At 46.2% G+C, this 12,323-nt stretch overlaps 1 protein-coding gene across 4 annotated transcripts in view; it reads right to left on the reverse strand.

Moving 5' to 3' along the window:
• Window positions 1–10,950, reverse strand: part of NF2 (neurofibromin 2) — a 70,855-nt gene extending 59,905 nt beyond the window's left edge. For 3 of the 4 annotated variants that reach the window (XM_018061007.1, XM_018061008.1, XM_018061009.1), the window contains exon 1: window positions 10,383–10,948. In XM_018061007.1, the coding sequence (XP_017916496.1) occupies window positions 10,383–10,496 (114 nt within the window). In that variant the 5' untranslated portion in view covers window positions 10,497–10,948. Of the gene's footprint in view, window positions 1–10,382 lie in introns of all 4 variants that reach the window. The other variant, XM_018061010.1, reaches the window with a different exon arrangement.

The raw sequence follows: 12,323 nt of genomic DNA on the forward strand, positions 1-12,323 counted from the left end.
CATTGGAAGGACTGATGCTGAAGCTCTAATATTTTGGCCACCTGATGGGAAGAACTGACTCACTGGAAAAGACCCTGATGCTGGGAAAGACTGAAGGCAGGAGAAGGGGACAGAGGATGAGATGGTTGGATGTCATCACCGACTCAACGGACATGAGTTTGAGCAAACTCCGAGAGATGGTGGAGGACAGGGAAACTGGTATGCTGCAGTCCATAGGGTTGCAAAGAGTCAGACATGCCTTAGCGACTGAACAAAACAACAACAAATTATCAAAACTACTAAAACCAGGAGACTAAAGCTGGCAAAGTGGATGGGAAAGCCAAAAGTAATGTAACTCACTAACGGAAAGTTGTGAATTTTCCAAGCGCGGCTCAAATTTGGCAAAGCAGCAGAAAAGAACAGTAGGGAGACTCGGGAAGAGGAAAAAGGCCCCATTCCTTTGGAAATGATGTGCTCTGACTCCACCTAGTGGGGCCCAAGGATTCCTGAACTAGACTCCTAAGCACCTCAATGCGGCACAGGTGACTGAAGATCTGATTAAAAGCTTTTTTTCCCCTTTGGTTAGCACTAAATTGGTAATAAATTTTTGCTTGCTAAAAATATACTAAAACATGTGGACTCGGAGTCTAAATCAGACAAGGCACAGACAGGAGGATGGAACACATCATCCTGTAACAAACCAGAGAAACCTGGTCACCAGCTGGCTAAAAAAATGATTAGCAGCTCGCAGAAAACTCAATTCCGGGTTTTTAAGACAGCAAATACGTTAACTTTGAAATTAGGAATAAACAAGTACCAAAAATGTTCTTGGATAAGAATGCAAAACTAGCAGGAATAACTGGAGAAAAACAAAAGAGAAAAATTCCGAGATGACACAAGGGAACAAAGGAATGGAGGATAATTAAGCATTGCAGAAAAGGGTCCTGCTGTCATCGCGGACATCAAGCTACATAGAGACCAATCATAGAGTGCATTACAAAAAAAGATCCTTAAATATATGGCATAAAGCTCACTATATTTAGACTAACTGTAGAGTCTAGAAGGTCTACAATTACCAAGGCATGGATAACCTGAAGAAGATTCAGAGAAAATGAAGGAGGTGATTCAAAGAGAAAATTCACAGTGCCTCTCGCATGAGACCTTTCCTCTTTATTCCCACACTCCTGACTCGGGATAACAGAAAAAGCTAATGTTTGGGCTTCCCTGGTGGCTCGGTGGTAAAGAATCCGCCAGCCAATGCAGGAGACGCGGGTTTGATCCCTGATGCAGGAAGACCCCACATGCCTCAGAGCAACTTGGTGCCAGGCACCACTACTGAGCCTGCGCTCCAGAGCTGCAACTGCTGAAACCCGTGCACCCAGAGCCCATCTCTGCAACAAGAGGAGTCACCCCAACTAGAGATGCAGCCAGAGAGCAGGCCCTGTTCACCACAACTGGAGACAAGCCAGCGCTGCACCGACGACCCAGCACAGCCACAGATACACAGAATCAAAACTATATAGATGTATGAAAGTCATATTTAAAAAAAAAGCAGAAGAAGCTAATGTTTACCAAGTAGTTACTACGGTCAGTGCCTGGGCTAAATGCCTGTGAAGGTCTGCCTTATTCAGGCCTTAAAACAATCCTATAAGAAAATACTATTAATCTCATCTTACAACTGAGGTTTAGAGAGGTAAATCCAAGATCACTCAGGGAGCAGGGGGCAGTGGCAGGGCTTCCTTCCACCCGAGCCAACTTGCCACTTCTACCAGGATGCTGGCTCTTTTCCCTGAGCAGTATCTGTCGGGCCCTCTAGCAGATTTTTCTCATACCTGCATGCTCAAATCCTGACATGACTTCCTACCTAAGAAGGAAATATGAAACAGAGAGCTGTGTGATAAGCTTCTTCTAACCACATCACCTAAAATGGGATGTGCAGCTGAGGGCCTTGGAAATTGAGCTCCTCCCTGTTTTACAGCTGAAGAATTGAAGCCTGGGAGAAAAAAAGAGAGAGATGTACCCAAGGTCACAGAAGAGCTCCGCAGAGAAGCCAGGGTTCAGACACCAGTTTGAACTCCCTCCTGGAAGACAGTCACTGGCCTCAATCTTGGGGTGTCTAGGATTTAGCATCTTACTGGAATCACCAGAGCTGCTCTTCCTGCTTTCCCCTTTTGAAAGTCCCACCTGTCAGGTGTATGTCCACTTGTATGCTGGGATGATCTGTAATGCTGGTTATCTAACCCAATTGTAATTCCACGTGGGTATGTGAAAATGTTTGAGAAGCCAACCAACAGGAGAAGGAGGCTTTGTTTTCGATATAAGATGAAGGTATTAGGCTCTCTCACAACTCAATTTCGAGAAATTTTTCATATTTGACTCTTCTTACTGATAGATTGAATTACTAGAGTAGAATTCCAGTCTAGATAAGAAATAACAGAACCGTTTAGCCTCCTGGCAAACTACGTTCAGCACCCACTTTCTCAAAATGACAAATATCAAGTCTTTCAAGTGGAAAAATTCTCCAAAGCATCAAGCCAATTGTGCAATGCAGCAAGTGGCACAAGAAAGAGATTTTTGCCCCCCATCTCTGCAGCAAAAAAGTCTGAACTGATTAGCATAAGGCATCGCAGTTCATATGTTAACTCCCAACTGGTTGTGACCTTGAATCCTTCTTAGAAAGCCACCTACATCTGACCTCAGTGAAGCCAAGAACTCAAGTACCATCTCTCCTTTGTTTCAAAAAGCATCTACAGGCTCCCTGCATTAGCATAAAAATAGAGTAGGAACGTAAGACCAGACACTTCTGAGTTCTCACTATCACCATAAATCAAACAATTCTTACTTTCAACAGAATATTGCTTTTTTTTTTTTTTTTTTTTAGCATTTAAAAGAAATGTTTCTGGCTGCACCAAGTCTTCCTTGCAGCACGCAGGATCTTTAGCTGCAGCCTGTGAACTCTTAGTTGTGGCCAAGTAAGGATCTAGTTCCCTGAAAAGGGATCGAACCCCGGGCCCCCTGCATCAGGAGTCACAGCAGTCAGTGCTCACGGTGACCCAAGCCTCCTGTTTTAGGCTGACCAGAGTCCTGTCCTTCCTGCCCAACACTAAGCATTTCACGAGTCCTTATAACACTCTCGCGGCGTCAGTAATATTAGTTCCATTGTACCGATGTGCAAAATGATGGTTAGGAGAACTTGAGTCTCTCATCCAAGCTATGAGTAGTTTAGCTGGAATTAAAGTCCGCGTGCGTCTTATTTCAAAGTCCGCGCACCTTCTACTGCTGCTTTGTTCATTTAGTGCGGCTTCTCCGGTGGCTCAGACAGTAAAGAATCTGCCTGCAATACGGAAGCCCAGGTTTGATCCCGGGGTCGGGAAGATCCCCTGGAGAAGGAAATGGCAATTTACTCCAGTATTCTTGCCCGAAGAATTCCCTAGACAGAGGAGCCTGGCAGGCTATACAGTCCATGGGGTCACAAAGAGTCGGACATGACTGAGCAACTAACACTATTTGGACCAGTAGCGTTGGCATCACTTGACAGTTTGTTAAAAATAATTCTCAGGACTTCCCCGGTGGTCCAATGGCTAAAACTCTGCAGGCTCCTCATCACCGTTGCTTCTCTTGTTGTACAGCACGGGTTCTAGGGCTCACAGGCCCAGTAACTGTGGCGCTCGGGCTTAGTTACCCGGTGCCATGTGGGATCTTAGTTCCAGGGCCAGGGATCGAACCTGTGTCCCCTGTACTGGAAGGCGGATTCTTAACCACTGGACCTCCAGGAAGCCCCTGAAGATTTTATGTTGGCACGACTGGGGCAAGGCAGGTGTGCTACCGTCATCTGGTGGGTGGAAGCCAGAGATGCCATCTATACGCCTCGCAGTACAGGGGCAGGCCCCACCACAAAGAACTCTCTAGCCAAAATGCCAGTAGCGCCAAGGTTGAGAAACTCTGATACTGCTGATAATATTGTCCATCCTCTTTGGGCCTGGGGTCTGTTTAAAGAAGAAAAACTAACAGCTTTTCACTGCAAAATTATGGCTGAAGGAATGTCACTAAAAGCTTCTGTCCCTGTGGGTCAGTCTCATATAACAGGTACCAAATAGTAACTTCAATCCAGGGGTCAGTAAACTATGGCTCATATGATAAGTCCAACTCGCTGCCTGTTTCTATGCAGTCTGAGAGCTAAGAATGAGTTTTATATTTTTATGTGACTGAAAAAAGAATGTAATAACATTTCCTCACTTGTGAAAATTATATGAAATGAAAATCTCAACATCCATAAAGAAAATTTTACTGGAAAAAAGCCATATCCATTATTTTTCATTTCAAGAAAGGCTGCTTTTTTTCTTTTATTCTCCCCCCACCACGCTGCTCAGCATGGCACACAGGATCTTAGTTCCCCAACCAGGGATCAAACCTGTGTCCCCTGCAGCAGAAGCTGGGAGTCTTAAGCACTGGACCACCAGGGAAGTCCCAGAGTATCAGTTTTACACTTCTTTTGTTATATTTATTCCTAAATATTTCATACTTAAAAATATATTTATTTATTTGGCTGTACCTAGTCTTTGCTTTGGCATGTGGGATCTAGTTCCCTCACCATGGATCGAACCCAGGCCCCCTACACTGGGAGCATGATGTCTTAGCCACTGGACCACCAGGGAAGTCCCTATTTTATAATTTTTGATGCTATTATAAATAGCATTTCTTAATTTCATTTTCAGATTGTTCATTGCAGACATACAGAATTACATTTAATTTTTCAAATGCAGACTTTCCATATCATTTTTACTTTTATTTTTCAATTAATTAACTAATTTGGCTACACTGAGTCTTAGTTGCAGCCTGTGGGATCTTTGTTGTGTCATGCGTTTCTGTGTTACAGGTCCAACAGTACATTATATACAAATAGCATTGTATATTATATACAAAATTACTTTATGCAATTGCATCTTACGTCACTTAAAAGTAGAAACGAGAAAAATATATTTATACTGTCTTTTATAATTCTTTAATTACCTTTACGGGTGCTCCTTGATTTCTTTCATTTGGATTTGAATTACTATCTGGGGTCACTTGCTTTCAGCCTGAAAAACTTCTTTTAATATTTCTTGTAAGGTGGGTCTCAAAACAACAAATTCTGGTTTTGTTTATCTAGAAAAGTCTTTAACTTTATTTTTGAAAGGTCCGTTTCATTTATAGCCAGCTATGTTGGAAATAGAATTCCTGGTTTACAAGCTATTCTCTTTGAGTGCTTGGAACGTTACACCACTGCCTCTGGCCTCCCTAGCCTCTGCTGAGAAGTTAGCTGTTAATCTTACTGGGGTTCCCTGAAAAGTGCCAAGTCGTTTTTCTCTTGCTGCTTTCAGGATCTTCTCCTTGTCAGACTTTCAGCATTTTTACCATGAAGTGTCTGTGAATCTCTGTGTTTGTCCTCCTTGGAGGTCACTGAGCTTACTGAATATACTGGTTATTCTTTTTCAATTAATTTAGGAAGTTTCAGCCAATTTGGGGGGAATATTTTTTTCTCACTCCTCTCCTTCTGGTAGTTGCATTACATATATGTTGATTCACTGAATGATCCTCACGTTTCTCTGAGGCTCAGAACATTTTTCTTCATTCTTTTTCTCTTTACTCTTCAGCTTCCATAATCTCCATCAATCAATCTTCAAGTATACTAATTATTTCCTCTGCCAGCTGGAATGTACTTTGAGCCCATCTAATTAATTTATTTCAGTCATTACATTTCCCAACTCCAGAATTTTAATTTGGCTCTTTTCATAATTCCTGTCTCTTTTATTGGGCTTCCCTGGTGGCTCAGTGGTAAAGAATCTGCCTGTCAATGCAGGAGACCTGGGTTTGATCCCTGGGGGGGGAAGATCCCCTGGAGAAGGAAACGGCAACCCACTCCAGTATTCTTGCCTGGGAAATCCCATGGACAGAGGAGCCTGGTAGGCTACAGTCCATGGGTTCGCAAAGAGTCAGTCACAAATGAGCCACTAAACAACAGCAATCTATTAATATTCTCTAGTTGATGCAAAAATATCATTATACCTTTAATCATGTTTTCCTTTAGTTCCGAGAACATATTTATAGCAACTCTAGGGAGTGGTTCTCCACCCTCACCCTGGGCATGCTGTTATTTGCCTGCTGTTGAGTAACAGTCTGGACTGTTCTAGTGAAATCTATTTCCCTCTCATGGTGTTAGGGCCTATGTTGTTGCTCCTCAGGGAGCCATATCTTTGGGTTTGCCCAAAGTCACCAAAAACAAGACCAGGAGCTGACTGTGGCTCAGATCATGAACTCCTTATTGCCAAATTCAGACTTAAATTGAAGAAAGTAGGGAAAACCACTAGACCATTTAGGTATGACCTAAATCACATCCCTTATGATTATACAGTGGAAGTGAGAAATAGATTTAAGGGACTAGATCTGATAGAGTGCCTGATGAACTATGGATGGAGGTTTGTGACATTGTACAGGAGACAGGGATCAAGACCATCCCCAAGAAAAAGAAATTTAAAAAAAAGCAAAATGGCTGTTTGAGGAGCCTTACAAATAGCTGTGAAAAGAAGAGATGCGAAAAGCAAAGGAGAAAAGGAAAAGATATAAGCATCTGAATGCAGAGTTCCAAAGAAAAGCAAGGAGAGATAAGAGAGCTTTCCTCAGTGATCAATGCAAAGAAATAGAGGAAAACAACAGAATGGGAAAGACTAGAGATCTCGTCAAGAAAATTAGAGATACCAAGGGAACATTTCATGCAAAGATGGGCTCGATAAAGGACAGAAATGATATGGACCTAACAGAAGCAGAAGATATTAAGAAGAGGTGGCAAGAATGCACAGAAGAACTGTACAAAACAGATCTTCATGACCAAGATAATCACGATGGTGTGATCACTCACCTAGAGCTAGACATCCTGGAATGTGAAGTCAAGTGGGCCTTAGAAAGCATCACTACGAACAAAGCTAGTGGAGGTGATGAAATTCCAGTTGAGCTATTTCACATCCCGAAAGATGATGCTGTGAAAGTGCTGCACTCAATATGCCAGCAAATTTGGAAAACTCAGCAGTGGCCACAGGACTGGAAAAGGTCAGTTTTCATTCCAATCCCAAAGAAAAGCAATGCCAAAGAATGCTAAAACTATCGCACAATTTCACTCATCTCACACACTAGTAAAGTAATGCTCAAAATTCTCCAAGCTAGGCTTCAGCAATACGTGAACCGTGAACTTCCAGATGTTCCAGCTGGTTTTAGAAAAGGCAGAGGAACCAGAGATCAAATTGCCAACATCCGCTGGATCATCGAAAAAGCAAGAGAGTGCTAGAAAAACATCTATTTCTGCTTTATATGCCAAAGCCTTTGACTGTGTGGATCACAATAAACTGTGGAAAATTCTGAAAGAGATGGGAATACCAGACCACCTGACTTGCCTCTTGAGAAACCTATATGCAGGTCAGGAAGCAACAGTTAGAACTGGACATGGAACAGACTGGTTCTGAACAGGAAAAGGAATACGTCAAGGCTGTATATTGTCACCCTGCTTATTTAACTTATATGCAGAGTACATCATGAGAAACGCTGGGCTGGAAGAAGCACAAGCTGGAGTCAAGACTGCTGGGAGAAATGTCAAAAACCTCAGATATGCAGATGACACCACCCTTATGGCAGAAAGGGAAGAGGAGCTAAAAAGCCTCTTGATGAAAGTGAAAGAGGAGAGTGAAAAAGTTGGCTTAATGCTCAACATTCAGAAAACGAAGATCATGGCATCTGGTCCCATCACGTCATGGGAAATAGATGGGGAAACAGTGTCAGACTATTTTTTTGGGCTCCAAAATCACTGCAGATGGTGACTGCAGCCATGAAATTAAAAGACGCTTACTCCTTGGAAGGAAAGTTATGACCAACCTAGATAGCATATTGAAAGGCAGAGACAGTACTTTGCCAACAAAGGTCCCTCTAGGCAAGGCTATGGTTTTTCCAGTGGTCATGTATGGATGTGAGAGTTGGACTGTGAAGAAAGCTGAACACTGAAGAATTGATGCGTTTGAACTGTGGTGTTGGAGAAGACTCTTGAGAGTCCCTTGGACTGTAAGGAAATCCAACCAGTCCAATCTAAAGGAGATCAGTCCTGGGTGTTCATTGGAAGGACTGATGGTGAAGCTGAAACTCCAATACTTTGGCCACCTCATGCGAAGAGCTGACTCATTGGAAAAGACCCTGATGCTGGGAGGGATTGGGGGCAGGAGGAGAAGGGGCCGACAGAGGATGAGATGGCTGGATGGCATCACCGACTCAATGGACATGAGTTTGGGTAAACTCCGAGAGTTGGTGATGGACAGGGAGGCCTGGCGTGCTGTGATTCACGGGGTCACAAAGAGTCGGACACAACTGAGCGACTGAACTGAACTGAACCGAACTGAAAGTCACCCGAGATGACAGTGGTCTTAGTAGGACACTCTTCCTCCCTTTCCCTGATCACACCCAACTGTTGACAGTGAAAGTGTTAGTGGCTCAGTCATGTCCCACTCTTTATGACCCCTAGGACCGCCAGGGTCCTCTGTCCATGGGATTCTCCAGGCAAGAATACTGGACTGGGTAGCCATTCCCTTCTCTAGGATATCTTCCCAATGCCGGGATCAAATCCAGGTCTCCCTCACTGCAAGCAGATTCTTTACTATCTGAGTCACCAGGGAAACACCCAACTGTTACACTCCACTATTGTGATATATTGCTCTATTATTTCCAACAATACCCTAGAGCATAACTTGTTCTACAAAGTAATCCAATCAAAAGGTGGCTCTTCTGAAAGAACCATTTCTGAGATCAGTGTCTGACATTTTTTTCTGACCAGGAGGGCTCTTCCCAGCTGTCTTACTCTCCTGCAAACTAGCTGCCTACAGTAGTATCTTCATTAAATCCACAGATCTCCTTCCAGTTGCCTTTCACCAAAACCTTCACAGTTCTGGAGAGCACCCTTAGGCATAAATTTCTCCAGTCTCTACTGCAAATAGGACTTCCCTGATGGCTCAGAGGGTAAATAAAGAATCTGTCTGCAATGCAGGAGACCCAGGTTCGATCCCTGGGTCGGGAGGATCCTGTGGAGAAGGAAATGGCAACCCACTCCAATAACTATTGCCTGGAAAGTCCCAAGGACGGAGGAGCCTGGTAGACTACAGTCCACGGAGCCGCAGACTGAGCGACTTCACTTTCACTACAGCAAATGAAGTTGATGCTTTTGGGAAGAGATTAGAAGCTAAGGGTTTTTAAGCCTACTTCTCCCTCCAGGCAAAATCTCTTAGAAGTTGCGTGTGGGGGGGGGTGGGGGTGGGGGTGGGGCGGGGCCAGTTTGAAGTCCTCTCAGTTTGTCTCTCTTGGTTGGTACCACCCATCTCACAAAGTGAGGGTGGGGACAGAACCACTGGGAATCCAGTATTCTTGGTGAGCAACGCCCAGAGTACAAAGGACTGAGCCTCAGTATCAAGCAGCCTTGGGCAGGAGAAGCCCTAAAGTAATGCTCCTTCTGGGAAGAAAGCTGTCGGACTGGGAGCTAGGGAGGGGAGAGAGCCCAGTATCCTGGGGTGGCAGTGGTCTTGGTTCAAATATTAATACCGCAAATCCTGAGATTTTCCCTGTGGTCCAATGGTTAAGACTCTGCTCTTTCACTGCAGGGGGCGTGGATTCCCGGTTGGGGAACTAAGATAAGGCATGCCTTGCGGCCAAAACAAAAACAAATACCACAAACTCTTGCCTTTCTTACCGAATTTTCATAGATTTTCTTGAGTAGATGTTTTTTCACTTGTTGCTTGCTTGCCCTTAGGACAATTTCCAGAGGGGTTAAACTGAGTTGTTTGGAGTGAATGAATGTCAGACACTTAAGTATTCAATAAATGATACCAGTTACAGGACAGAAACTATGTGCAAAGTTTAAGATACCATCACTTTCCTCAAAGAATTTTCTCTAGAAAAGTTAGTCTGTGAAAAAGGGAAACAATATAGACTTTGCCAACGAGATGCAACTTTTAACACCTATGATTATATCATCTTATAAAGCTGAAACTCTAAAGAGCCGGAGCTAAAGCGTGACACTGAGAACTAGAATTCACTACCACTGATGCTTTCAGACTTATGCAGTAACAATGAATGAAAACCTTCAGGAAGTGCTTCCAAACCCGAAAGCCCCATTGAAAAAAAGCAGTAATTATCTTTAACGTGAGGATTTGGGCCTAGATGGCCCCTTCCGGATCTGGCCGACTCTATCTTTGCCCAGAGATGATATAAACAGAATCCCGAAGCTTCCACCTTGACTGTCACCGCGGCAAGGGCGCCCGGGTCGGTGCCGGACCCAAACCAGGGCCAGATCCCAAAGGGCTGCCCTTCGCCGCAGCCCGTCGGGGCTGCAGGCCAGTTACCTCGCAATTGAACTCCATCTCCGCGTCCATGGTGACGATCCGCACGGTGAATGTCTTAGGCTGTTTCCTCTTGAGCGAGCTGAAGCTCATTCGGGAAGCGATAGCCCCGGCCATGGCGCGGGGCTCAGGCGCAGGACCCTCGCGCCCCGAGGCCTGCGCTCGGGACCTTTTAGCCTCCCTGGAGGAGGCGCACAGGCCTCAGGGCCACCATGGTGGCCGGCCGGCCGGCCCGAGAGCTGTCTGAGCGGCGCGGGCCCCCAGCGGCCAGCATGGGCCGCGAGGACCCTGCCCAGGGACGGAAAGGGGAGTCCCGGGGGCGGACCCTGACGGCCCTGGGCAAGGATCGCGATCGGGGACCGACGGGGAGGGCACGGCCCCGCTCTCCGGGACTCGGGCCGGGGACGCTGGGAACGCCCGCGGACGGGGCCCTTAGACGGCGGCTGCCCAGAGCCCGCGCGCCTCTCAGCGGCCGACGGAGGTCTCAGGGCCGCGCTGCAGCCGGGCGCGCACGTGCGCGCGTGGCTGTCACCGTCCTCGCTCCGCGCGCCCGCGGGAAGCGTCCCCTCCCCGCAGCCCCCGGCCTGCTCCCCGCCCCGCCCTCGGGCCCCCAAGAATCACTACACACGACGCAACCAAACACGGCTGCTGCCGCCCGGATGCCGCGGTTGGCTGAGCGCGCCGAAGGAGACGGGACTTTCCCGCTGTGTCCCACCCTCTTCGGCATCACTTCACCAATCGGAAGTTCAGATCTGACTGGAGGCGCGGGCCTGGGCTCGCCGTTGAGTGGCTGCGGTGACAGTCACTCCGAACGCTTTTGTTTTCTAAGAGGTACGCCTACTCTAGCAAGACTGGTTGAGGTGCCCGAGCCCCGCCCACCCTTTCCCGGGGAAACACGTAGAGGCTGGTACCCGGGCGCGGGAGACGCGTCACCCCCTGTTCCCGTGAGGGACTGCACTTCGTACCAAGTCGGCGCCAGGTGTGGCGCCCCATGGGGATCGTGTTTTGGACACCGGATGGATAAGCCTGTTGAGCACTTAAAATTAGTTACGTGTGCTGACCTCTGTGTTTCTCAAACTCTCAAATCACTTGTGGAGGCCGTTTAGGTAGGCAGCACTTACCGCCCTCCACCCCCCCACCCCCACCCCCCACCCCCCGGAATCCTTCTGCTTCTTTTTAGGGAGAAATTCTAATTATTACCGAGGGTTATCAGTCGCTAAGTCGTTCAGTCGCTAAGTCGTGTCGGAGTCTTTGAGACCCCATGGAGGTAGGTGGATAATAATTGTACCTACCCCACGGGATTGTTGAGGCGTATAAAGCTTTAGAACGTGGCTGGTCATTTTAGGTCGAATCCTATGAAATTGCTCTTTTTTGTAGATACTTCCCCTCCTCCCCCAATGAAAGTATTCTGGGGGGATTCTCTGGCAGTCTAGTGGTTAGGATTATGGGCTTTCACCGTGGGAATTCAGTACCTGGTCAGGGAACTAATATCCTGCAGGCTGCTGGGGCGTAGCCAAACAAAAGGAAAGAAGAAAGCATTTTTCATTTTTCACTCTGTGATTTCCAGTTTTGGATCATAAACATATGTTTTACTGTCATCAAGGGTTATATGGATGTGTGTGTGTGTGAGAGAGAGAGATAGGGGAATACAATTTTCTTTATTTAAAAAAATGTTCAATTTTAAATGAGACTTAATGGTTGAATACCTGAATGGCTGAACGAAACACATTCCACAAATGTTAGCCGTTAGCATCACCCCCCCTACAGGTGAAGAAACAGAAAGTCAGCCCGACAGAGTTACTTGCTGGCTATTATACACATTCAGTTCAGTTCAGTTCAGTTCAGTCGCTCAGTCGTGTCCGACTCTTCGCAACCCCTTGAATCGCAGCACGCCAGGCCTCCCTGTCCTTCACCAACTCCCGGAGTTCACTCAGACTCCCGTCC

The sequence above is a fragment of the Capra hircus genome, chromosome 17, assembly GCF_001704415.2.
Source record: "Capra hircus breed San Clemente chromosome 17, ASM170441v1, whole genome shotgun sequence".
Taxonomy (NCBI): domain Eukaryota; kingdom Metazoa; phylum Chordata; class Mammalia; order Artiodactyla; family Bovidae; genus Capra; species Capra hircus.